The sequence below is a fragment of the Mercenaria mercenaria genome, chromosome 4 (genome assembly GCF_021730395.1).
Source record: "Mercenaria mercenaria strain notata chromosome 4, MADL_Memer_1, whole genome shotgun sequence".
Classification (NCBI taxonomy): domain Eukaryota; kingdom Metazoa; phylum Mollusca; class Bivalvia; order Venerida; family Veneridae; genus Mercenaria; species Mercenaria mercenaria.
Window position 1 is genome coordinate 16,274,733 of NC_069364.1, and position 23,846 is coordinate 16,298,578.

The 23,846-nt window shown below is 35.7% G+C and overlaps 1 protein-coding gene across 3 annotated transcripts in view; it reads right to left on the minus strand.

Annotated features, from left to right (window-relative positions):
• LOC123551076 (protein OSCP1-like) overlaps positions 1-23,846 on the minus strand; it is a 49,134-nt gene that overhangs the window by 24,275 nt on the left and 1,013 nt on the right. For all 3 annotated transcript variants that reach the window (XM_045339743.2, XM_053540564.1, XM_053540565.1), the window contains exons 2-4: positions 19,556-19,710; positions 11,455-11,622; positions 36-116 (exon numbers count right to left, since the gene is read on the minus strand). In XM_045339743.2, the coding sequence (XP_045195678.1) occupies positions 36-116; positions 11,455-11,622; positions 19,556-19,710 (404 nt within the window). The remainder of the gene's footprint in view (positions 1-35; positions 117-11,454; positions 11,623-19,555; positions 19,711-23,846) is intronic.

Below are 23,846 nucleotides of genomic sequence, written 5' to 3' on the forward strand. Positions count from 1 at the left end.
TGCCGCCAGTAGGGTAAAGGTTAAAGTATTCTTACCCTGATATGCATGTCTTGGAAAAAGTTCAACAATGTCTGTCTGATAAGATGAAATCCTCCCGATGTCATGGGACCAAAAGACTGAAAAAAAAGAACATAATCAAATTGATTAAAAACAATTTGTACACGAGTCATACCTTTCATTTATACATACGAAATGTAATCAAAGTCCTGAATATGAAAATAAATAAACTAACCTATTAAACCTGGCTTCGAAAATTTTAACTTCTTTTTGAATTCATATTAGTATATCAGTATGCAGACGATATGCACAACTAGGCTTTATATCAATCACAATGAAATCTGGACAGAAGTTTTGGAGACGAAGTGCAGGCAAGAATCTCTACACAGACTCATGTGTGAAGATCAAAGGGCCATTATGCAGTTACATGTAAAAATCATTTGAACATAAAACCCGTAACATAAATACAACATTTTGTACTGATCATTCCTATGAAGTTTCAATCAAATCCCAATTAAAGTAAAGTAGAAGTCGTCCAGACATATTCTATTAAAAATGACCTTTAAGGGGCCATAACTCCACAACAAATATTCAGAGCAGGATGTGCTGATGACATGTAAAACAAGGCTTCATTACAATCATTCCTGTAAAGTTTCATTGAAATCCAGTTAATGTATTTTTGAAAACAAGTGCTGACAAACTAAATGCAGACTGAGAAAACAGACAGACAGCAAAGGCAGACATTATGTCTCCAATGAAATGGGGAAACATAATTATTATAAGTACATCCATTGCCGGAACTGTGTCCAAAATTGGCGTAATAAGTAGCCAAAGATAATATATCATATGCGTATTCTAGTATTTCTGGAGCATACATTACGTAGACAGGCATCTTATCTGGAGCATTTATATTACAGAAATCTTGTACACCCTTCAAAAATTACTTTGTGGATTATCAAAATCTTCAGCAGAGTTTTGTAGGGAGGGTAGGTATCTGTTTGAGGAGCATGTTGGTATGAAAAGAATCTACAAATTTTGTACTTAACCCTTACCCTGCTATATTTCTATAATGGACTGGTCCATCTTTCAATTTGGACAGTGCCATTTATTATTCAAAGGGGTTTGCACTGAAAATTTACTGACTGAATAGCGAACAGTGCAGACCATGATCAGACTGCACGGATGTGCAGGCTGATCTTGGTCTGCACTGGTCGCAAAGGCAGAATCATTTGCCGCCAGCAAGCTAAGGGTTAACTATAAGGTCAATTTCTAGAGTACACCTTGACAAAGTTATGTCTAATCCTAAATATTGGTTTAGTAAGGCTTTTCCCAATAATGATTCAATAAATATATTTATCTCCAGACAATACCTGAAATTTACATTAATAAAATAAAGATATTTTTACCAATATTGTTAAAAAAGAAAAAGAAATGTTTTTATAAGGTCTCAAATAAGTGAACTGAATAACCTGTAAGTTACAAAGTCCGTTTATAAGTACAGGTTACTGCAGCACTGAACAATAAACTTTAAAAGGACACCTGACCTTAGGTCATGGTCTTGACATAGAGAACATGTTACTAGGGGTTTCTTTTTACTAACTATTGACTATCTTGCGATATCCTTAAGCTTGTTTGATAGAATAGAAGTGATGATGTGACGTTATTTATCCCAATAATATAGAATAAAGCCTGGACTCGAACAGAAACAAAATATATTGTGAGTAAATTTACTATCTTTATAAAGAACAAGCAAATTCAATGAATTGGTATCCCCCGCCGGAAGGGTTTGTGGTGAGGAACGGCAAAACAGTATATCCGGCAAAAGTTAAGGATGTTACTAAGAGGCAAATAATTTCATTAGTCAAAATCAATTTAACAGAAAATGAATGCTATTTTTTGGTGGTGGTGTGGGGGTGGGGGCAGCGAAGGTGACTGGGTGAGGGTACAAAACATTAAATGTTGATTATAAATATTGATGTAAAATTAAAAATTAAAAAAAAAAAAAAAAAAAAAAAAATGGGGGGGGGGGAGGAGGAGAGGGGCGGGATGATGCATGCTTTGGGTGGTGGGCATGACTGGGTGGAGGAGTGAGGTGGGGGAATGGTACAACTTCGCATGTTGATAATTATTCATGGAAGGTTTAAAAAAAAAAAAAAAAGGAATGAAAAATTATCTTTTTTCTTTTTTTGGCGGGGGGGGGGGGGGGGGGGGGGGGGGGGGGGGGGGGGGGGGGGGGTGGAACCAAGGCAAGGTGGTGACCAGGTGAGGGTACACAACTTCACATAATTGTAATAAATGTTCATGGAAAAGAATGAAAGACGTTTAATGAAAAAAAAAATGACAGGCATCATCAAAGTATGTTGGTTCGTATTTATTTCAAGTTTCATGAAATTCTACCAGCTTGTTACTGAGAAATTGCTGCAGATGTGGATTTTTCATTAAATCAAGGGCAGTAACTCTAAGGGAAATTGACCAATCAAAAAAAAAAACTTGATGGGCATCATTGCAGTATGTTGGTGCATGTTTATTGCACGGATGCACGGACGTGACGCACGGACAACGCCATTTCAATACCCCCCTCCCGATTTCATCAGCGGGGGATAAAAACTATGAAATTAAAAAGTTTAAAATAATGCATTAAAATCAGCTTGAAATGTGTAGATCTCTTTAATATTGGGCAAATATCCTAAAAACAAGCACATAGACCTATAAATTTTATTTCACCGTATTATACAGAGCAACAGATAAGCTGGGTATTACCCCATCATTCTGTTGCAGAGGGGATTCCAAAACCTGCTACCCTATGAATTTACTTTTATTGGGATCTTAATTATATTTTACATTTTTAACACAATCATAAAATGAATTTGTGTTATCCATCATAGAATGCATCTGTGATATTCTTAAATGAATTAATATAGCCTATCACAAATTACAACTAAATAGTAAAACAGCATCCTATTCATTACACAGACCTAGTTTCATTTTTATCCTGGATCGTTTTATTATTGTTACTGTTGATATTTTCATACAAACAAGTTTTGTTTCCTGTTACCTAGTACATTTATGTAATTGACATAATCAGTAAAGTTATGACCCAAAATATTACAGCGACCCGACACTCCTTCTGTCCTCATGGGCAGCAAGCCTCCTGTTGTCATGGGAAGCTTGAGGAGTGGCCCAAGCCTGGTTACGCGTCCACTCCCCAACAGTTAGATTATCAATCTGTACTCTAACTTTAATCATTTGATTTTTGTGACAATCAATACCCTATAATTATATGATCATACAGTCTACCTATTGTCAACAAAATCAAATCATCACTATATTTAGCAGTTGATCCAGTTGTCCCTGGCTACAAATCAGTGTCTGGACTTTTTGGCTTATACTGCTTTTCAAAAGTATTACATTATACATAATACCAGGTCAATTTCGAGGTCAGTAATGTTTTTGTACTCTTCGTAAGTTAGGTAATGTTTACAAATACAGTTTTTTATGATTAATTTTAGCAACAAAAATGTGTTGCATCAGTAACTGTGACAATAGTTTGTTTGTTTGTTTGTTTTGGGTTTAATGCCGTTTTTCAACAGTATTTCAGTCATGTAACAGTGGGCAGTTAACCTAACCAGTGTTCCTGGATTCTATGCCAGTACAAACCTGTTCTCTGCAAGTAACTGCCAACTTCTCCACATGAATAATCAGAGGAGGAGGACGAATGATTTCAGATACAATGTCTTTCATCAAATCGTCACGGAGAACATATGCCCCGCCCAGGGATCGACCTCGCGACCCCGCAATCTCTAGACCGATGCCCTCCCTACTGAGCTAAGGGGGTATATGCATTTTGATATTGTATTCTGTGGGTATGAGTACCATATCCAACAGAGTTACAATATCTTATTATAAAAAAATTTCCATCTTTAACTTGGTATTATGTGAATTCAAATAAACAGAAATAGATCGAATGAAATGTTATTGGAGTCTGCTGCATACTGTAATATCTTTTTTTCAAAGAGGTATAAAATATTTTATTGATTACTAAATCAATGTGCTGTATACATGATCAAATAAACTATAACTGTATCTGATGCTTGAGAAGAACAAGAGGACCATGATGGTCCTGAATCGCTCACCTATCCCCACATGACCCAGTGTTGAACTGAGTATGACGTCGTTATTTCTATTATTTGACATAGTGACCTAGTTTTTGAGCACAAGTGACCTAGATATCATCAAGATAAAAAATTCTGACCAATTTTCATGAAGATCCATTGAAAAATATGGCCTCTAGAGAGGTTACAAGGTTTTTCTATTATTTGACCTAATGACCTAGTTTTTGGAGGCACGTGACCCACTTTTAAATTTGACCTAGATATCATCAAGCTGAACATTCTCATCAATTTTCATGAAGATCTCGTGAAAAATATGGCCTCTAGAGAGGTCACAAGGTTTTTCTATTTTTTCGACCTACTGACCTAGTTTTTGACCGCACATGACCCAGTTACGAACCTGACCTAGATATCATCAAGCTGAACATTCTCACCAGTTTTCATGAAGATCCATTGAGAAATATGGCCTCTAGAGAGGTCACAAGGTTTTTCTATTTTCAGACCTACTGACCTAGTTTTTGACCCCACGTGACCCAGTTTCGAACCTGACCTAGATATCATCAAGGTGAACATTCTGACCAATATTCATGAAGATCTCATGAAAAATATGGCCTCTAGAGAGGTCACAAGGTTTTTCTATTTTTAGATCTACTGACCTATTTCTTAACCCAATGTGACCCTGTTTCGAACTTGATCTAGATATCATCAAGGTAAACATTCTGACCAATTTTCCTGAAGATCCATTGAAAAATATGGCCTCTAGAGAGGTCACAAGGTTTTTTCTATTTTTAGACCTACTGACCTAGTTTTTGACCGCACATGACCCAGTTTCGAACTTGACCTAGATATCATCAAGCTGAACATTCTGACCAATTTTCATGAAGATCCATTGAGAAATATGGCCTCTAGAGAGGTCACAAGGATTTTCTATTTTTAGACCTACTGACCTAGTTTTTGACCGCACGTGACCCAGTTTTGAACTTGACCTAGATATCATCAAGCTGAACATTCTGACCAATTTTCATGAAGATCCATTGAGAAATATGGCCTCTAGAGAGGTCACAAGGTTTTTCTATTTTTAGACCTAATGACCTAGTTTTTGACGGTACGTGACCCAGTTTCGAACTTGACCTAGATATCATCAAGGTGAACATTCTGACCAATATTCATGAAGATCTCATGAAAAATATGGCCTCTAGAGAGGTCACAAGGTTTTTCTATTTTTAGACCTACTGACCTAGTTTTTGAACCCACGTGACCCAGTTTCGAACTTGACCTAGATATCATCAAGGTGAACATTCTGACCAATTTTCATGAAGATCTTGTGAAATATATGGCCTCTAGAGAGGTCACAAGGTTTTTCTATTTTTAGACCTACTGACCTAGTTTTTGATGGCACATGACCCAGTTTCGAACTTGACCTAGATATCATCAAGGTGAACATTCTGACCAACTTTCATAAAGATCCCATGAAAAATGTGACCTCTAGAGTGGTCACAAGCAAAAGTTTACGGACGGACGGACGGACGGACGCACGCACGCACGGACGGACAACGGACGACGGACGCCGCGCGATCACAAAAGCTCACCTTGTCACTTTGTGACAGGTGAGCTAAAAATGTGTGCTTGTCATTGTAACTGTGGACTCTTGACTCAAAGAATCTACTGGCACAACTGTTGAAACTACAGATATGCAGAATGAAGCGTTAGGAATTGTGTTTTGCACTGAACTAGAACTTATTTGTACACGACAATAATAATGACTTAAAATTTTGAGTAAGACCAAATTAGAAATGTGTCCATGGGACACAGATGCCCCCACTACATGACAAAGGACACAGATCAACTTTTGGAAAACAATATGTTGCTATTTTAAAAACAAGAGGACCATGATGGTCCTGAATCGCTCACCTCTTCCCACATGACCCAGTTTTGAGTATGACGTCGTTTTTTCTATTATTAGACATAGTGACCTAGTTTTTGAGCTCATGTGACCCAGTTTTGAACTTGACCTAGATATTATCAAGATAAAAATTCTGACCAATTTTCATGAAGATCCATTGAAAAATATGGTCTCTAGAGAGGTCACAAGGTTTTTCTATTATTTGACCTATTGACCTAGTTTTCGAAGGTACGTGACCCTGTTTTGAATCTTACATAGATATCATCAAGGTGAACATTCTCACTAATTTTCATGAAGATCTCATGAAAAATATGGCCTCTAGAGAGGTCACAAGGTTTTTCTATTTTTATACCTACTGGCCTAGTTTTTGACCGCACGTGACCCAGTTTCGAAACTGACCTAGATATCATCAAGGTGAATATTCAGATCAATTTTCATGAAGATCCATTGAAAAATATGGCCTCTAGAGAGGTCAAAAGATTTTAATAATTTTAGACCTACTGACCTAGTTTTTGATAGCAGTTGACCCAGTTTCAAACTTGACCTAGATATCATCAAGATGAACATTCAGACCAACTTTCATACAGATCCCATGAAAAGTATGGCCTCTAGAGAGGTCACAAGGTTTTTTTATTATTTGACCTACTGACCTAGTTTTTTAAGGCACATGACCCAGTTTCAAACCTGACCTAGATATCATCAAAGTGAACATTCTGACCAATTTTTATGGAGATCCATTCACAAGTATGGCCTCTAGAGAGGTCACAAGGTTTTTCTATTTTTAGACCTACTGACCTAGTTTTTGACCGCACATGACCCTGTTTCGAACTTGACCTAGATATCATCAAGATGAACATTCAGACCAATTTTCATACAGATCCCATGAAAAATATGGCCTTTAGAGAGGTCACAAGGTTTTTCTATTATTTGACCTACTGACCTAGTTTTTGATGGCACGTGACCCACTTTCGAACTTGACCTAGATATCATCAAGATGAACATTCTGACCAACTTTCATACAGATCCCATGAAAAATATGGCCTCTAGAGAGGTCACAAGGTTTTTCTATTATTTGACCTACTGACCTAGTTTTTGATGGCACGTGACCCACTTTCAAACTTGACCTAGATATCATCAAGATGAACATTCTGACCAATTTTCATGAAGATCTCATGAAATATATGGCCTCTAGAGAGGTCACAAGGTTTTTCTATTTTTAGCCCTACTGACCTAGTTTTTGACCGCACGTGACCCAGTTTCGATCTTGACCTAGATATTATCAAGATGAACATTCTGACCAACTTTCATACAGATACCATGAAAAATATGGCCTTTAGAGAGGTCACAAGGTTTTTCTATTATTTGACCTACTGACTAGTTTTTGATGGAACGTGACCCAGTTTCGAACTTGACCTAGATATCATCAAGGTGAACATTCTGACCAATTTTCATGAAGATCTTGTGAAATATATGGCCTCTAGAGAGGTCACAAGGTTTTTCTATTTTTAGACCTACTGACCTAGTTTTTGATGGAACGTGACCCAGTTTCGAACTTGACCTAGATATCATCAAGGTGAACATTCTGACCAATTTTCATGAAGATCTTGTGAAATATATGGCCTCTAGAGAGGTCACAAGGTTTTTCTATTTTTAGACCTACTGACCTAGTTTTTGATGGCACGTGACCAGTTTCGAACTTGACCTAGATATCATCAAGATGAACATTCTGACCAACTTTCATAAAGATCCCATGAAAAATGTGACCTCTAGAGTGGTCACAAGCAAAAGTTTACGGACGGACGGACGGACGCACGGACGGACGACGGACACCGCACGATCACAAAAGCTCACCTTGTCACTTTGTGACAGGTGAGCTAAAAATGCAAAAAATAACCATATTATATTATGTACATATAAACATATATTCTTTCTTGAGATATTTAGATACCTGTCCATCACCGCATTTTAATGTTGCTTAAAAAGAACTCGTTTCTCTTCATTATGACTGTAGGTAAAATTTTTTCAGAGCTACGCGCGACAAAATATTAAAATGACAATTTTTTCCTAGGTCAGGGGCTATAACTCCTACAATACTGAATGAATCTGGATGCGAAACCCCAGGTGCACAACTGCACATGCTGACCAACATTTCTGTAAACTTTGGTGACTCTAGGTCAAATACTTTTGGAGCTACGCGCAACACAACATTAAAATGACTAATTTTTAACTAAGTCAGGGGCCATAACTCCTACAAGACAGAATGAATCCGGACGCGAAACCCCAGGTGCACAACTGCACATGCTGACCAACATTCCTGTAAACTTTAGTGACTCTAGGTCAAATACTTTTGGAGCTACGCGCAACACAACATTAAAATGACCAATTTTTTACTAAGTCAGGGGCCATAACTCCTACACGACTGAATGAATCCTGGTGCGAAGACCCAGGTGCACTGACCAACATTCCTGTAAAGTTTTGTGACTCTACGTCAAATACTTTTGGAGCTAGGTGCGACACAACATTCTCGGAAGGACGGACGGACGGACAAGGGAAAATCCCCCAAAGTGGGAGCATAAAAAATCTGTGTTATCTTTTTTTTTTCAATGAAAATAAGTAGAATCATTGGAGTACTGAATCCCCGACATCTATGTGATAGACAATCTCGCAATCATAAGGCTAATTGTTCAAATCTATATAACGCAAAGTTTCAAGTATCAAACTGAAAATCAAACTACCGTATATACCCATGTATAATGCGCACCCGTGTATAATGCGCACCCCCGATTTTGCCCCAAAATCCTGGGAAAAAAACATTTTTGGTCAATTTTGAGGTGGATGGAAAAGGAAAGTAGAGTTTACATTGACACCGGTAATAAATTTTATCTCCGCGGCGGAGAGCAGCATCGGTCTCGCGGTACTATCGATTTTTGTTTTCTCGAAAATAAAACCAGTAAAATATTGTTTTATTTGTTGTTTTACTTTTTTAATTAACTACTCTGAATAAATAAACAGCGGCTGATTCAATATTTCGTAATGGTATCTTTCAAAATGACATGAGCTTCTCAATTCAAACCAATAACAAAAGGTGTGATAGTCTTTTTGTCACGATCAAATAGCCAGTAATTACCGGCAATTAACATGTCACCTCGTGTCAGTTATGTCGTTCACAGTTTGATCTCGGTTAAAAATAATTCTCGATCTTTAATTAGTATCATAATTTTTGTGATTTATTAACATTTCTTTCATCAAAATACTTTTAAATTTATATGAAATTAATTCTGTTTGAAAGAAAAATAAACCATACGATCTTTTACGGAACGTAACGGCAATCTTAGATTTTAGCAGTGACAGTAAGCGCGGGGAGTAGTTTCCCTTTACCAAAATGGCGAACATCGGTAACAAACTTGTTTTGAAGTTGGAAAATTATCTATACCTGTGTATTATGCGCACCCACGATTCGGGGGTGGTCCCAGGGGTCAAAAAACTGCGCATTATACATGGGTATCTATGGTATACCAGGGTACTTATGTACCAATCCTAAAGTGTTCTCTGTAAGTATCTGACAAAAGAGTTTGACAACAAATTTTAAAATCACATGACTGTCTATTCAGGCTAGTCTTTACCCAGCTATGTTTCTAAAATGGACTGATCCATCGCTCAAACTGGGCATTATTCAAAGGGGTGCTGATTGCAAAGTTTACTGATTGAATAGCGAACAGTACAGATCATGATCAGCCTGCACGTCCGTACAGGCTGATCTTGGTCTGCACAAAGGCAAAATCACTTGCCGCCAGCAGGCTTTTGGTTAAAATGCCCTGTCCTGACCTGACTTGAAATTAACTTTTCCTTAACAAAATTTATCCCAAAACCGTAAACCGAAGAAATTGAATACCAGTTACCTGAAAAGACTGAATTGTATATTACAGATTGTCATTACAGATCCACCACATTAACGATACCTGGAGCCTTAAGGCCTTTTTATTTCTACCGTTTCCCATATCCAAAATCATAACTTGTTCAACAAGAGCTATCACAGGAGACAGTGCCCTCGACTTTTTCGATGCTGGATAGTGAAATTGGGTACATCTGAGGAAGCTGGAGCTGTCACTGGAGTGTAATGACTCAATGTGGATGAAGATATTGGACAATAGCTAAAGTCTCAAAAAATTAAATCAGTATAAAAGGAACATAATTCATGGAAAACTTCTGCAAAAGTAATGCAACATGTGTCATATCATGCAGCTAATAAGTCAGAACAACTATTTCAAGTTTTAATCAAATCTATTTGGTAATACTGGAGATCCAGCAAAAGCGCATCACAACTTGAACTGGAAATTCTATTAGTAAAAAGTGGGCATAACTCAGAACGTACTGGCGCCGGCATTATCGAACTTGTGTTGTATGATGTGAGTGATGATGTGGAACAACCATTTTAAGTTTGATTAAATCCATTTAGTAACAGCAGAGACATAAAAAGCATCAAAATTAAACTAATTCTAAGTAAAAAGGGGATATAACTCGTAAAACATTTGTGCCAGACTGACTGATCTTGTGCCATATGATGAGGATGAGGATCTGGAAAAACTAATTTAAGTTTTAATCAAGTTCATATAAGTAATGACAAAGATATAGTGAAAGTGCACCACAATTAACCTGAAATTCTAAGTAAAAAGGGGCCATGATTCATGAAATATTGGTGGAAGAGTTACGACCCTTGTATCATATGATGTGGATGATAATGTAGTACAACTATTCTAAGTTTGAATCAAATCCATTTGGTAATAACAGAGATAAAGTGAAAGTGCATCAAAATTTTAACCTGAAATTTTAAGTACGAAAGGGGGATAACTCATAAAATACAGGTGTTACAGTTATGGACCTTGTGTCAAATGATGTAGGTGGTGATGATGAACAATTATTTCAAGTTTGAATCAAATCCCTTGTGAAATAACAGAGATATTATAGTGAAAAGGCATCAAAATGACATAAAATTTTTAGTAAAAAGGGGGCATAATTCATGAAATATTGGCACCAGAGTTATGATCCTTGTGCCATATGACGTGGGTGATGATGAGAAACAACTATTTTAAGTTTGAAGCAAACCCATCAAGTAATAACAAAGATAAAGAGAAAGTGCATCAAAACTTTAACCGAAGTGTGGACGCGGAAGGACGACGCCGCCAACGCTGGGTCGAGTAGGATAGCTCTACATACTTCGTATAGTCGAGCTAAAAATCAACATAATTTGTTCTATGTTATTTAGTATTTTGAAAATGATGAAAAGCGTGTGATTCATGCTCTCTGCTGAGATTTCCTGTTTCATATTAGATGACAAAGTAAAGTAGCCCAAAGTAATCATTGTGAAACAATACATAGACAAGAAAGATCAACAGTAGGGAAAATCTAAGGTGGAGGTGGAGGGGTTTGTAAGTTAAGATATAATACCTCCAGAAGAAGTCTGTAGACATGTTCCACTTGTTGCAGTATATTTGCCTGTCCGTCGACGAATTTCCTGATGGCATCCATATGATTGAGAGTAATCAACAAGATATCTTTAGGACACAATGCCAGCGAGACCTGGTATTTGAATGCCATTGTCATCAGGTCATATAACTGAAATTGTAGAATTTGAAGATATAATGATAAGTATAGTCTATTTCAATAAATACAGCTGAACAAACTTTATAAATTAGGTATGTTTTGCAAATGTATTTAAATAAATCATGTTCATTTAAGTGTTTGCATACTAAAAATCTGTTATAAATCAACTACGACGCTTTACCATTATCAGCCTTGACGCTTTACTTTACCATTATCAGCCTTGACGCTTTAAAATTATCAGCCTTTGTGCTTATCAGTATGTACTGGTCAAAGAACTTTGTAACACAATTTAGTGTTATCAATATGCATGCTTGATTTATCCCCAGATTTTTTTCTGATGGGAATTTTGTTCTACTGCATACTTGCTAAAAATTATCATCTTTAATATTGTATATGCAAAGAACCAAAATGATAGCCTCCAGGTTCCAGTGAAAATCATGGGGTTTGTCAATTCTATTATATGGGATCATAGAAAACGGCCTAATATAACTTTGTATTATGAGAAAAAGAAACTAATTCTAAGTCATTTTTATATGAGCTCTAATGCTGCATGTAATAGAACATTTACATATAAAATGATATCTAAACCCTGGTAATCTCTAGACATCTGTTGTTTTAAATAGAACACTTGAAGGATTATGGTAACATAACTTTAGCCTCTTATTGAAGCTATAGTAACTGTACACAGCTTGCGGGATGAATACGAAAGTTCTTTATCCATATGTACTTAGACCTTTTTCATATTCACCCCTGGACATATAAAGAAGCAGATATTTTGGCAATGATATGTAATAAATGTCTAGTGCTTTTAATGTTTATACATGTGAGAAGATAGTATAGTTTGGTACGGTGTCAGGACACCAGCATGCACTTTTGTTGTCTCTGTTCAAAGCTGATATTTATGTTATTTTGAAGGACATTCCAGCAAACAGATATGTTCTCATACATAAAGCTTCACAAAAAAACATTTATTTATATCAGTTTCAAATTAACAAAACTGAATAAATAAGATACTACCATGGCCATTTATTGCAATTCTGCTTAAAACTTTTCATCAAAATCCATTTTCAAGGGAGGTAATAATTGATAACAAACAGGCTGATACAGAAAGTAAAGATAAGTTAAGTCAAGTCATTTATATTTGACAAATTCGTACTGTCTGCTTTGTTTTATTTGAATTGTTGACTTTATTTAAAGACGGAACTGTTTAACAGTGGCCAAGGAGGAATGATATAAATAGGTGATCAAAGTTTAGTAATAAATCTATTTCTGTCCCAAGACTACAGCTTTTTATTACATTTTAACATGAAAATGCATATATTTTTATGCACTTGGAAGAAATTTGTTTGTACATTTTGTTGTTACTGAAGAAAATTTTTCAAAAAATTTTAGATTATTTTTATGATGTAGGGAACAGATAAGCTGCATATTTGCATAAATACCTGATTCAGTTTGCAAAATAGGCAAAAGATCTTTTATCTAATGCATATCAAAATTCACTGTTATATGTCAATACAGATATGTTGTACTGACTTCATTTTATGTTTGACATTCATATTCCATGGTGTCATTAGCTTTCAATGTCAGAAAGTAGGGACAGACCATGAACAAAGCCACTGTTACACAATGTTTAAAGCTTTTGATCATGTCCTTGTATCAGAAATAGATTTATCCATTTAATGATTATTTTCTATGATATTATATGATATAAGGTTGCAGACACCCATCCACTCAAACAATAGGAGTTATCCTAATCCTTTGGATATTTCTGTATGAAAATAAAAATAATTAAGCAGTACTCTTAGTCTATATTGAGATAATCTTATAGTTTATTTCTGGGAATTCCAGATATTTCTGCAGCCCTATATAACAAATTACCTCAGAGCTATTATAAATCTCTATATATGCACTCTAGATATAAAAAGACAAGAAAATATAGATAGAAAGTTCAAGATAAGAGAAGATGTATATGCAATGAGGAAAAATAATATTATCGAGAACCATTTAAAGGCGGACTTTCACAATAAGCATTAACTGGAAATGACAGCGTAATGTCATTTAAAGACACTTGCTGCAGTTTCTTGTATGAGAGATGGGGCAAAAATTTCCCAATAATAGAATTTGTTCAAAATTTGTATATGAACACAGTTTCATGTTAGAAACAGAAAAATGCAAAAACAATCACAGGTCACCATGCCTGTTTACGAGTATTCTGCCCTTAAAACTGGATATTTCTTTAAAATTGCATACTCAAGGGCAGAACTCCTGAACAAGCATGGTGACCTTCGATTTTTTTTCGTAATTCTGTTTCTAACATGACACTGTGTTTATATATATACAAAGTTTGAACAAAATTAATTATTGGGATTTTTTTTACCCCAAAACTGCAGCATACGTCCTTAACCTGAAAACGTAGAATAATGTCCAGTATCTGTTATACTAGCAACATAAATGTTGTCGCAAATATATTATATCCTTTATATTAAGCGTTGTAAACAGTCGGCACTACTGTCTTTCATAAGTTTAAATTTGAAAATAGATAGGTTTCAAAATTCTTTGACCTTAACAAACAATTACAACTGCAGTGTACGAAATTCAGATTTGAATCCACTAGCCCGTTCGGGCTACCAGATTGGAAATTTTCCAAGCCCGACACCAATTTCACTAGCCCGAACTTTAACACCTTAAAATACATAATTTTTGCACCATATAACATTTTGTTTTACAGACATCTCTATGCATGTTTGAAGTAATAAAAAAGACATACAGTACATGTTTGCCATGTTTTTAAAAAATTTAACTCGAAATACTCCAGTCCAGATCAGTGTCGTTAGAGTCCAAAAGCATCGTACATGACACTCCTTGCCAAAACGAAATCTAAACTGTTACGCCCGATTTTTTAGGATCCGCACTCGCCAATTTACTGCAACTCAGACTGTTGACAATTAGCAAGATGTAATAACAGAGTGCTGAATACACATTTACATACACCCTGATAGCATAATTTAAGCTCCGCCTACTGCAGGTACTTGTGAGATTTTCGCGAGAAGTGTGAAAGCTAATCAAATTATCCATTACGCTAGAGGTGATTGTATTCAGCCAATTAGCGCTGCGGTTACGTCTTTGACACTGTGTTTGATTGTCAACACGTGAGAGTGCAAAAACCAGCAATAATTCCATAAGTGTTTCTCAGTCTGGAAAATCACGATGCAGTACTCGTTTAATTAGCATGATTTTTTAAACAAATTAGGAAAATTCGGCAGCCTGGTCGGGCTTGTACCTGCGGAAAATCGGTAGCCCGAGCTGAAATTTGCTAGCCACGGGCTGTTGGACTACCGCGAATTTCGAACACTGCAACTGATATAACTGCAACAAAAGTGAAATATGATGCATGTTCAATGTTGTAGAAGAATTTTAGAAATATTTCCATTACCTCAAAAATCAATGAGAAAATGTCTTCTTTGCAAGACAATCTCGACATTTTCTCATTAATCTACCCATTTCAATTCTGTGAAAACATTAGTTTTCGTAGGGACTAATTTTCATGGAATTTGTGGGGTTGCGTAAATCAAAAGGAATTTAAAAAGTTGAAATCCACAAATCAACATTCCCTGAAATAGCTGTTTTGACCAAAACCACCAAATTCTGTGCCCACTGAATCAAATGATTTTACAGAAATTTGTTTTTTCTTTTAGCTTCAAGGGACACACCTCAAGATGCTGGTCAATTACTTTCTTTTTTCAATTAAGTAAGCACTTTCATTTGTTACCCACTGTAAAAAAAATGTAAAAAACAAACTTGTTCTCTGTGTTGTTTACATTAGAAAAACACTCACACAGTAAATTTGTAAAGTTCAATCTACTGTGTTCACCACATGGTAAACAAGAGCACCCCCTTGCTGGTGCAGACGCTCATCTGATTTTTTTGTCTCTGTATAATAGAAATATTGTCATACCCATGATTTTGTAAGTCCAAAATTCCTGCAAATGTAGAGTTACAGTTCTTGTTGTGCAGAGTCAGCGAATAACTGCTCCAAGTTTTAAAGCAATCGCTTTGACCGTAAAGAAGAAAAGTTGACATAAACACAAAACTTAACCAAGAAATCTGATATTTTCTAAGTCCAACAGGGCCCATGATTCTTGCAAAAAGCAGGATGGAGTTATGACTCTTGCTGTACAGAGTCAGCTTTTGATGGTGAACAAGTGTTGCAAGTTTTAAAGCAATAGCTTTGATAGTCTAGGAGAAAAGCTGACCTAAACACAAAACTTAACCAAGAAATCTGATTTTCTAAGTCCAAAAGGGGCCATAATTCTTGCAAAAGAGGATGGAGTCGACCTTTACATAAAACTTAACCTGGCAACACCGACACAGACGACGATCAAGAGATGACAATAACTCATCATTTTTTCCCCAAAAAAATTAGATGAGCTAAAAATGTCATCTGGAGGTATGTCCGGGACTCCCTTTAAATAACATTGACATACACCTATTTCATAATTTATGGAACAAAGTCAGTGTTTAACTTCCTGTTCACTCTTCTTCTAACATTAAAAAGTCTTTATTAATCTTTTCCACAAATTTCTCTTAACAATATCGCAAATAACCTATTCCACTGCATACTGCAGTTTGCCATTAAGTATCAGCTATACCTGCAAATCGTAAAATTTCAAATTCCAGAAGAAACCCTTGAAACCGTAAGAAGTTCTGAACCACAGAAAGTTATGTTCTGAAGGGCCAGGAGAGGGTTTTTCTAAAGAAAAATGTCCAGAAAGAAAATGTTTTTAACTTTTAAATATTTTTCAGGCTTTCGGTTTTAAAACAGTCCAACAAACTGTTTTTTTTTCACATTTTCAGTAAGAACTGTTCTGGCATTCAATTGCTAACATCAAACACCATGTATCAAGTAGGGCCAAAGAGTGAACTCGAAAGTAATAATTTATAAACAAACTCGCTTTCAAGGACTTTTTAAGGCAAGAAATGAATAACAAAACAAAAAAGTTTATTTATACACATTTTCGCTGAAGATGCTGTGTTTTTCACTTCCTTCCAGTATGCTAAGAACAGGCTGTAAAACTGCCTGAAAATCAAAATATCAGTAATGTTTGCTGCAGACAAAAGGAATGAAGATTTTTTTTCCATACAGTATCTTTTTTTTTTTTGTGTGTGATGTAAATAAACTTTTCACATGACAAGTTTATTAGCAAACTTAAACAGCATTATGAATTTTTAATTTCCCATACATTTCCAACAGTAGAAAAATTTGACAGCTTTATAAAATATGTAAAAGCGCTCAAAGTGTCTGTTGACTTTAAAAAATATTTTTCTTCTGGAATTTTGAAATTTCCACTATTAGCATAACAAAGAGAATGTGGGTGTACAGATATACCCCCTGGATGATCTACTTTCTATAACACAAAAATTATAAATTTTTAATAGAGCTTATCCTCCCACACTTTAAACAGCAGCGAGCACGGTATTGAGTGACACGTTTTCATTACCAGTTCAAGGTTCTCCAAGTTACTATTCTATTGTTATTTCGTCATACTTATCATTTTGTTGCTGTTTATTTTTGTTGTTGTCAGATGCTCTTAATCAATAATGAGCCTTAACTTTATCAATAAACTTGAAAGTTTAACAAACTGCTCATTCTGAAAATTCCCCTACCCTTTCAAAGTTTACCCAGTTACTATTCCTTCATTGTCATTCCGTCATTCTTATTGTTTTGTTGCTGTTTATTTTTGTTGTTGTCAGATGCTCTTAATCAATAATGGGCCTTGATTTGATCAATAAACTTGAAACATGAAAGTTAAACAAATCGCTAGGTCTGAAAATTTAAACATTTCCATTTTAATACCCATAGTTAGATATAAATTGTATAGATAAAGAAGAGAAAAACCAGTATGAAATAATTGTATAAAGCAATGCAAAATGTTGGTTCAAAGGGAATCTGGAAAACATCCTTTGAACTTTACAAGAACAAATTGCAAACATTCTAATATACCACAGGCTATGGCTAAATTCTATAATATTTTATTCTTGTTTAAAACTCAACATGTTTATACCGTGAATGCATTTATTTCACTGGCATAAATGGACAAAACAACTATTTTTATGACTTAATTTATGGATAAAATGAATTGTGTCACATTCTTATTTTGTTCTTTATGGTATCTTATCTAGAACAGGAACGTGCAAATTGGAATGTGCTGTTTCTTAAAACCAAGGACATAAAGATATAAACCTGCACTGTATATACACAGATTTTACACTTTATCATTAAATCATTTCTTTTATGTCTTTGGTTATATAAAAATTGTATAACCTAACACTTGAATAAATGAGTAACGTATAGGGTTTAATATATAAATATATATACTCTAAAGTATAAATACAGTAATGTTTACTAAATATCAAGGGCCATAACTCTTGTGTTATATGAGCAATTTTGCCAATATGTGGCCATATGCATTTATGTGTGGGTTTCTTGAAGAATGCTTAAGAAATATAATACCTCTGTGTAAATAATGTCAGATATGGAAATTTTGACTCATTCAAGACACTATTAAGGCTTAAGCAACACAATTTTGCCAATTATCAGTCCGAGATTGATATTACATATTCGGTGTAAGTTTCATGAAGATTGCTCCAGAAATGAGGTCTTTAATATTTTAATGATGTCAAATATTAAAATTTTGATTAATTCAAGGGCCATTATTCATTGCTGTTTTTTAAATTTTGAGAACATGTACATTCTGTGCAACTTTTGTGATTACTGCACAAGAAATATGGTATCTAATGTGTTAACAATGTGAAATCAGCTATTTTGAGAAATTCAAGGGCCATAACTTTGTTGTTTTTGAAACAATTAAACTCATAAATTCTGTCTCAGTTTCATGAAGATTGCACAAGAAATATGGCCTCTAGTATGTTATTAACAATGTGAAAATGATGATTTGAATAATTCAAAGTCTGATACCTGTGCAATTTTGCCAGTTACCAAACCTGACCAGATCTTGCAGCCACTTAAAATTCAGTGCTAGTGTCTTAAGATTGCACAAGAAATAAGGTCTGTAATGTATTAAAATGGTTGATGATGTCAGATAAACAGAAAGTAACCACAATTATTATAGCACACCCTCAAATTCTCAGGTCTGACAGCTTAAATAATGCAAAAATAAGCAAAATCTAACAAGAATATATATGAACTCATGAAATATTTTTGTCTCTGAACAAAAAAGTTTCGTTCTTCCTTAATTTGTTTTATGAATATGCTATCAAATGCAGGGGGTATGACAAACAGGTTTGTAAAAAGTCAGATTTCACAATATGCACTTACTACCACCATTCACAAAAAATGTTTGGCCTGCATTTCTTTATGATTATGTGCATGTCAAATTGCAATTTTCTGTTTGTATTTTTTATCTTTTGTGTCATGACGTAAAAAAAAAGGAGTATCTTGCATAATTATATTTTGTTGTGAAATGACCTTCAAAGCACATGAAATGAAAGATGTATTAAATATATCGTACTTTAAAATCAATATTTTGTTTTAAAAAAATGCATTTCATAGTTAATTCATGTCCTAATTTATGATGCCCAAAATGTAAAAATAGACCTGATTAATACTTTCATAACCAGAAAAATTTACCAGATCACACCTTTCAACATAATATGAGCCATGCCATGTGAAAACCAACATAGTGGCTTTGCAACCAGCATGGATCCAGACCAGCCTGCGCATCCGCGCAGTCTGGTCAGGATCCATGCTGTTCGCTTTCAAAGTCTAATAGTGAACAGCATGGATCCTGACTAGACTGCGCAGATACGCAGGCTGGTCTGGATCCATGCTGGTCGCAAAGCCACTATGTTGGTTTTCCCATGGCATGGCTCATATGTTTAATGAGAATAATTGTATTTACTCCAAACAGCCTAATGTGATACATACCTTATCCATGCTTGCTGCGTTGAGTCGCATTATGGAGGCATGGGCTAGCCTGTCAAACACTGTACGCAATGCCTTCTTTGAGTATAATGGCTGTGGTTTGAACAACTCTTCTACAAACCTTTTATGAAACATAGTTGATACAATGTCATGTAATACTGAAAAAAAAAAACAACAACATAATTTACTAGAGATTAAAAGTAGAAGACACCTTCATACACAAAAGCTTCATTGAAAAACTGCAAACAATGCAACTGAAACTGTCTGTTTCTAATCTTACAAATTTTGTTTTAAGTAAAATACTACCACCACAGCAATGATTTTATGTTATATGATTTTGCACCAGATGCCTCCTTTGGTATTATTTCAGACATGAGGGAGCATCTTGGTGGGCTCACTGACCTTCCGTAGCCAATGAAGCTTGTAAACCCACAGCAGTGAGTGGCAAGAGATTCCAAGTCAGCAACCATATAACCCGGCAAATTTTCCCCCATACCTAATCGAAAACAAGAGCTGTCACTAATGGTGACAAATGCCCCCGAAGTAGGCCCAAGAATGCCACAGTTGTATGCGCAAAAAAATCACATATCATTTTGTGACCTTGACCTAAGAGACCTTGGTCATAAGCGTGACACATCTTCTCAATATGGTTAATACTTGTGTCAAATTATTTTCAAATCCCTGATCAATGGCAGTGTTATGGAACAGACAAGAAACCCCTTTGACTTTTAAGTGTGACCTTGACCTTGGAGCTAGGGGTCTGGGTCTTGCGCATGACACCTCATCTCATTATAGGGAACATTTCTGTCAAGTAATTTCAAAATCCTTTCATCAATAGCAGAGTTATGGACCGGTCATGAAACATACTCTGTTAACCTTTGACTTCTAAGTGTGACTTTGACCTTGAAGCTAGGGGTCTGGGTCTTGCACATGACATATCGTCTCATTATGGTAAACATTTATGCAAGTTGTTTCAAAATCCCTTCATGGATTGCAGAGTTATGGACCGGACACGAAACAGACCATGTTAACCTTTGACCTCTAAGTGTGACCTTGACCTTGGAGTTAGGGGTCTGAGTCTTGCTTACGACACGTTGTCTCATTATGGCAAACATTTATGCCAAGTTATTTCAAAATCCCTTTATGTCCAGATGGACGGACAGTGCGATTTTAATATGCCCACCTTCGGGGGCATAAAAAAACACTGACTGTTTTTGACCAATTTCTGACCTAAAATTTCCCAACATGACCCTGCAAAATGGACAACTGTCATTAATATTAATATGTGGTCAGTGTTTAGGTATGACTGCACGTATGGTAATGGGCATCATTCTGTTCTAATATTTCTAAGGCGTATGTTAATTATATGCGTGATATCAATTAAAGCATCAATGTTCCAATACTAAGGAACAAGAAAAATGTTTAAACTCAGAAGAACAGGTAGTGTTTTTTGCAACAAAATCTGATAACACTTCATCTCTCAAAGAAGAAAATGACCATAGATACAAAATTTGGCTTTAAAAGCGACTTTTCCCCAATCTGCCTGGACTTGGACCATTTCCCAAAATGGCAAAAATCATTGATATAACCACTCAGCTGTGGCAATCCCCTCCTTACTAATCTGTTTTAAGTGAAATTTGAAGCTGATTTGAATATCAAGTCTGCACCTTGGGATAATATACATCATGAAAAAATGTGCAATCATGACACCAATGGGGTTCAGATCCATGACTTTTGGGGTAAGTCTCGGACACTTTATCACAAATACTGTAGCTGCGCAATAAGTAAGTGCAAAATAAATACAGAAATATATATCAAAAGAAAATGGGTGTGAGATTTGAGACATTTAAAATGGAAATAAAAAACAAAACAACAGTTCATAAGCATCTTCAACATCATAAATTATACCAGTCTATAAATTTGTACAGCATTTGTATGAGCATGTTTTGCATTGGGATATTTTAAGTAGACTCTGGAAACAAAGCACATTTATTCCTCCTGGGTGTAACAAGTATCACATGGATTCAGTTAATCAAGAGTGATAAAAAAGGGCGAACATTTCAGTATTTTAGTAAAGTACTGTTAATAATGTAAAGTCAATAATACTAAAATATTTTATTAACTTTTTAAGATTCCTTGCGTAACCACAAGTACCACCAAAATATATCAATCACTCTGACCTAATTTTTCAACAAAGTGGAGGTGTTGTGGTCAAGAGAGATAAAGGTATGTGGCCATGCAATAGATTCATGCTATAATATATTTCTACCATTTTGCTAATTTACAGCCATGTCGTTGACAGAATTTCACAAAAACAATATCGATATATCATGGTACAAATGTATCAGTGGGGGCACCTCTGTGGCTGAGTGGTTAAGGTCACTGACTGCAAATCACTTGTCCCTCATCTGGGGTTTAGAATTCTTTCATGTCAGGATGCCATCCAGCAGGCTTATGGAAGGCTGGTGGTTCTATCTAGGTGCCTGCTCATGCCTACAATAATGCCCTGAAGGGCACCTGGGGTCTTCCTCCACCATTTAAAGCAAGATAGTCATAAAGCTAGATCGTCACCATATGGCCGGTTTGACATTAAACCCCACAAAAACAAAAACGATCATAATAAAACTGGGAGAGGAAGTGGGCTGGGCAGTCAAATAGCATCAGAACGGTATTCAAAGGCCACTGAATCAAGTCAAAGTTTGGCTGCTCATTTTTCTTACCCAGTGATAAATGGTGTCCATGGCAGGACATTGGCAAACATGTTTACCTAATATTTTCTATGGCACTGGAAACTCAAGTATTGATTTCAATATAGCTTGGAGTGTGATCACTGTGGTAAAATTGGAAAGAAAAATCAGGGGTCGCGCTGTCGGTCGCCAATGGCGCCAAATGCGCCGATTTACAAATTCTGGCGCTAGTTTGGATCAGTTGGCGAAAGTTTCTGGCGACAACAAAGCAAAGATCGGGCCGAGACATTTTTTTAATGACACCAAGGATCGTCCTACCTAGTCGCTGTGAAGTTAATTATCGCCTGCGGGCGTATCCGAATCGCCGGGTTGTAATCTGTTTGTTTAATTAATTAATGTTGTAAAACCGATGTCAATTATCGATAAATCCCTGGTTAACTCCGCCTACTTGCCTGTCAAACTTCAACCAATCGTAGCGTTATTTATCCATATTGCAAGCCGCCGCCATTTTAAAAATTTTCAATCCGGGTGAAAGCCGATAATTTTATCGAGTGCAGACTAAAACCTTCTTCAGCATGATCTTAATGTATCAGTCTTACGTTATTTCTTGATTTTATTATAAAATTGCCTCCAAATTTATTTCAATCACGGCCAATTTCTATAAATGAATTGCCCGGGAACCAATTCCGCGGACGTCTGAACAGCCGCATAAATACATGTAATTTGTAAAAATATTGAGAAGTTTGGTTTTGTCTTCGAAAAATTAATAAATAAATCGAGTAAAACTATAAATCTGAACAAGTTGATGCAAGAATCGGGCATTTTTAAAGCAAAAGAATCGAAACATGCACGAAAACTTCCACGGCGTTTGATCGTACACCTGATCAATTTACGAGTTTCGGACGCGAAAATTTCGGATGAAAATTTAAAGGGGACTTTTTTTTTATAGCGCAGTTTGTACTTTATTTAGAAATGATTAAAAAAAATTGTAAGACACTCGTTTTACTAAAATGTTCTTTAAAGTTTGCTTTTTATTCTATTTGTTTTGTTACTTTTGTAGTTTTGAAATTGAACTGAAATAAATGAAGTTGAATTTTAGTATTTGTTTTCGTTCTTGTAGTTTATAATTCAGGTAAAATCTCTTGGCACTGGCACCAATGTTGGCTCCAGTGGCTCCTCTTTGGCTCCAACTTTTGCCAAATGGCGAAAGTGTTGGCGACAGCTTAGAAATATCCAGAGCCACCCCTGAAAATATGTAAGCCATGTAGCAGCTCGGTCTGTTTGACACGGGGCCAGTAATGATTATGAAAACCCCTGATTTAAATCTTAGTCTGGGTGCACATTCTTCTCACCTTGTCACAGGTGTATCACTGATTCCCACATGTGCGTTAGGTATCAATGAAACTTAATATATAATTATTATAAATATATACTTGAAAATTTTTGGAACAAAACATTAGACATTGTTGGAAGTCTACACTATCAAATTAAAACCAGGCTGCTAAAAATACAAAGCTTGATTTGTGGATTATTGTAGCTTCTCACTTTTTTAAAGCTGGCAATTTGTGTTGGCAAGGTACCCAAAACCAAGAACTTATGTGCCATAC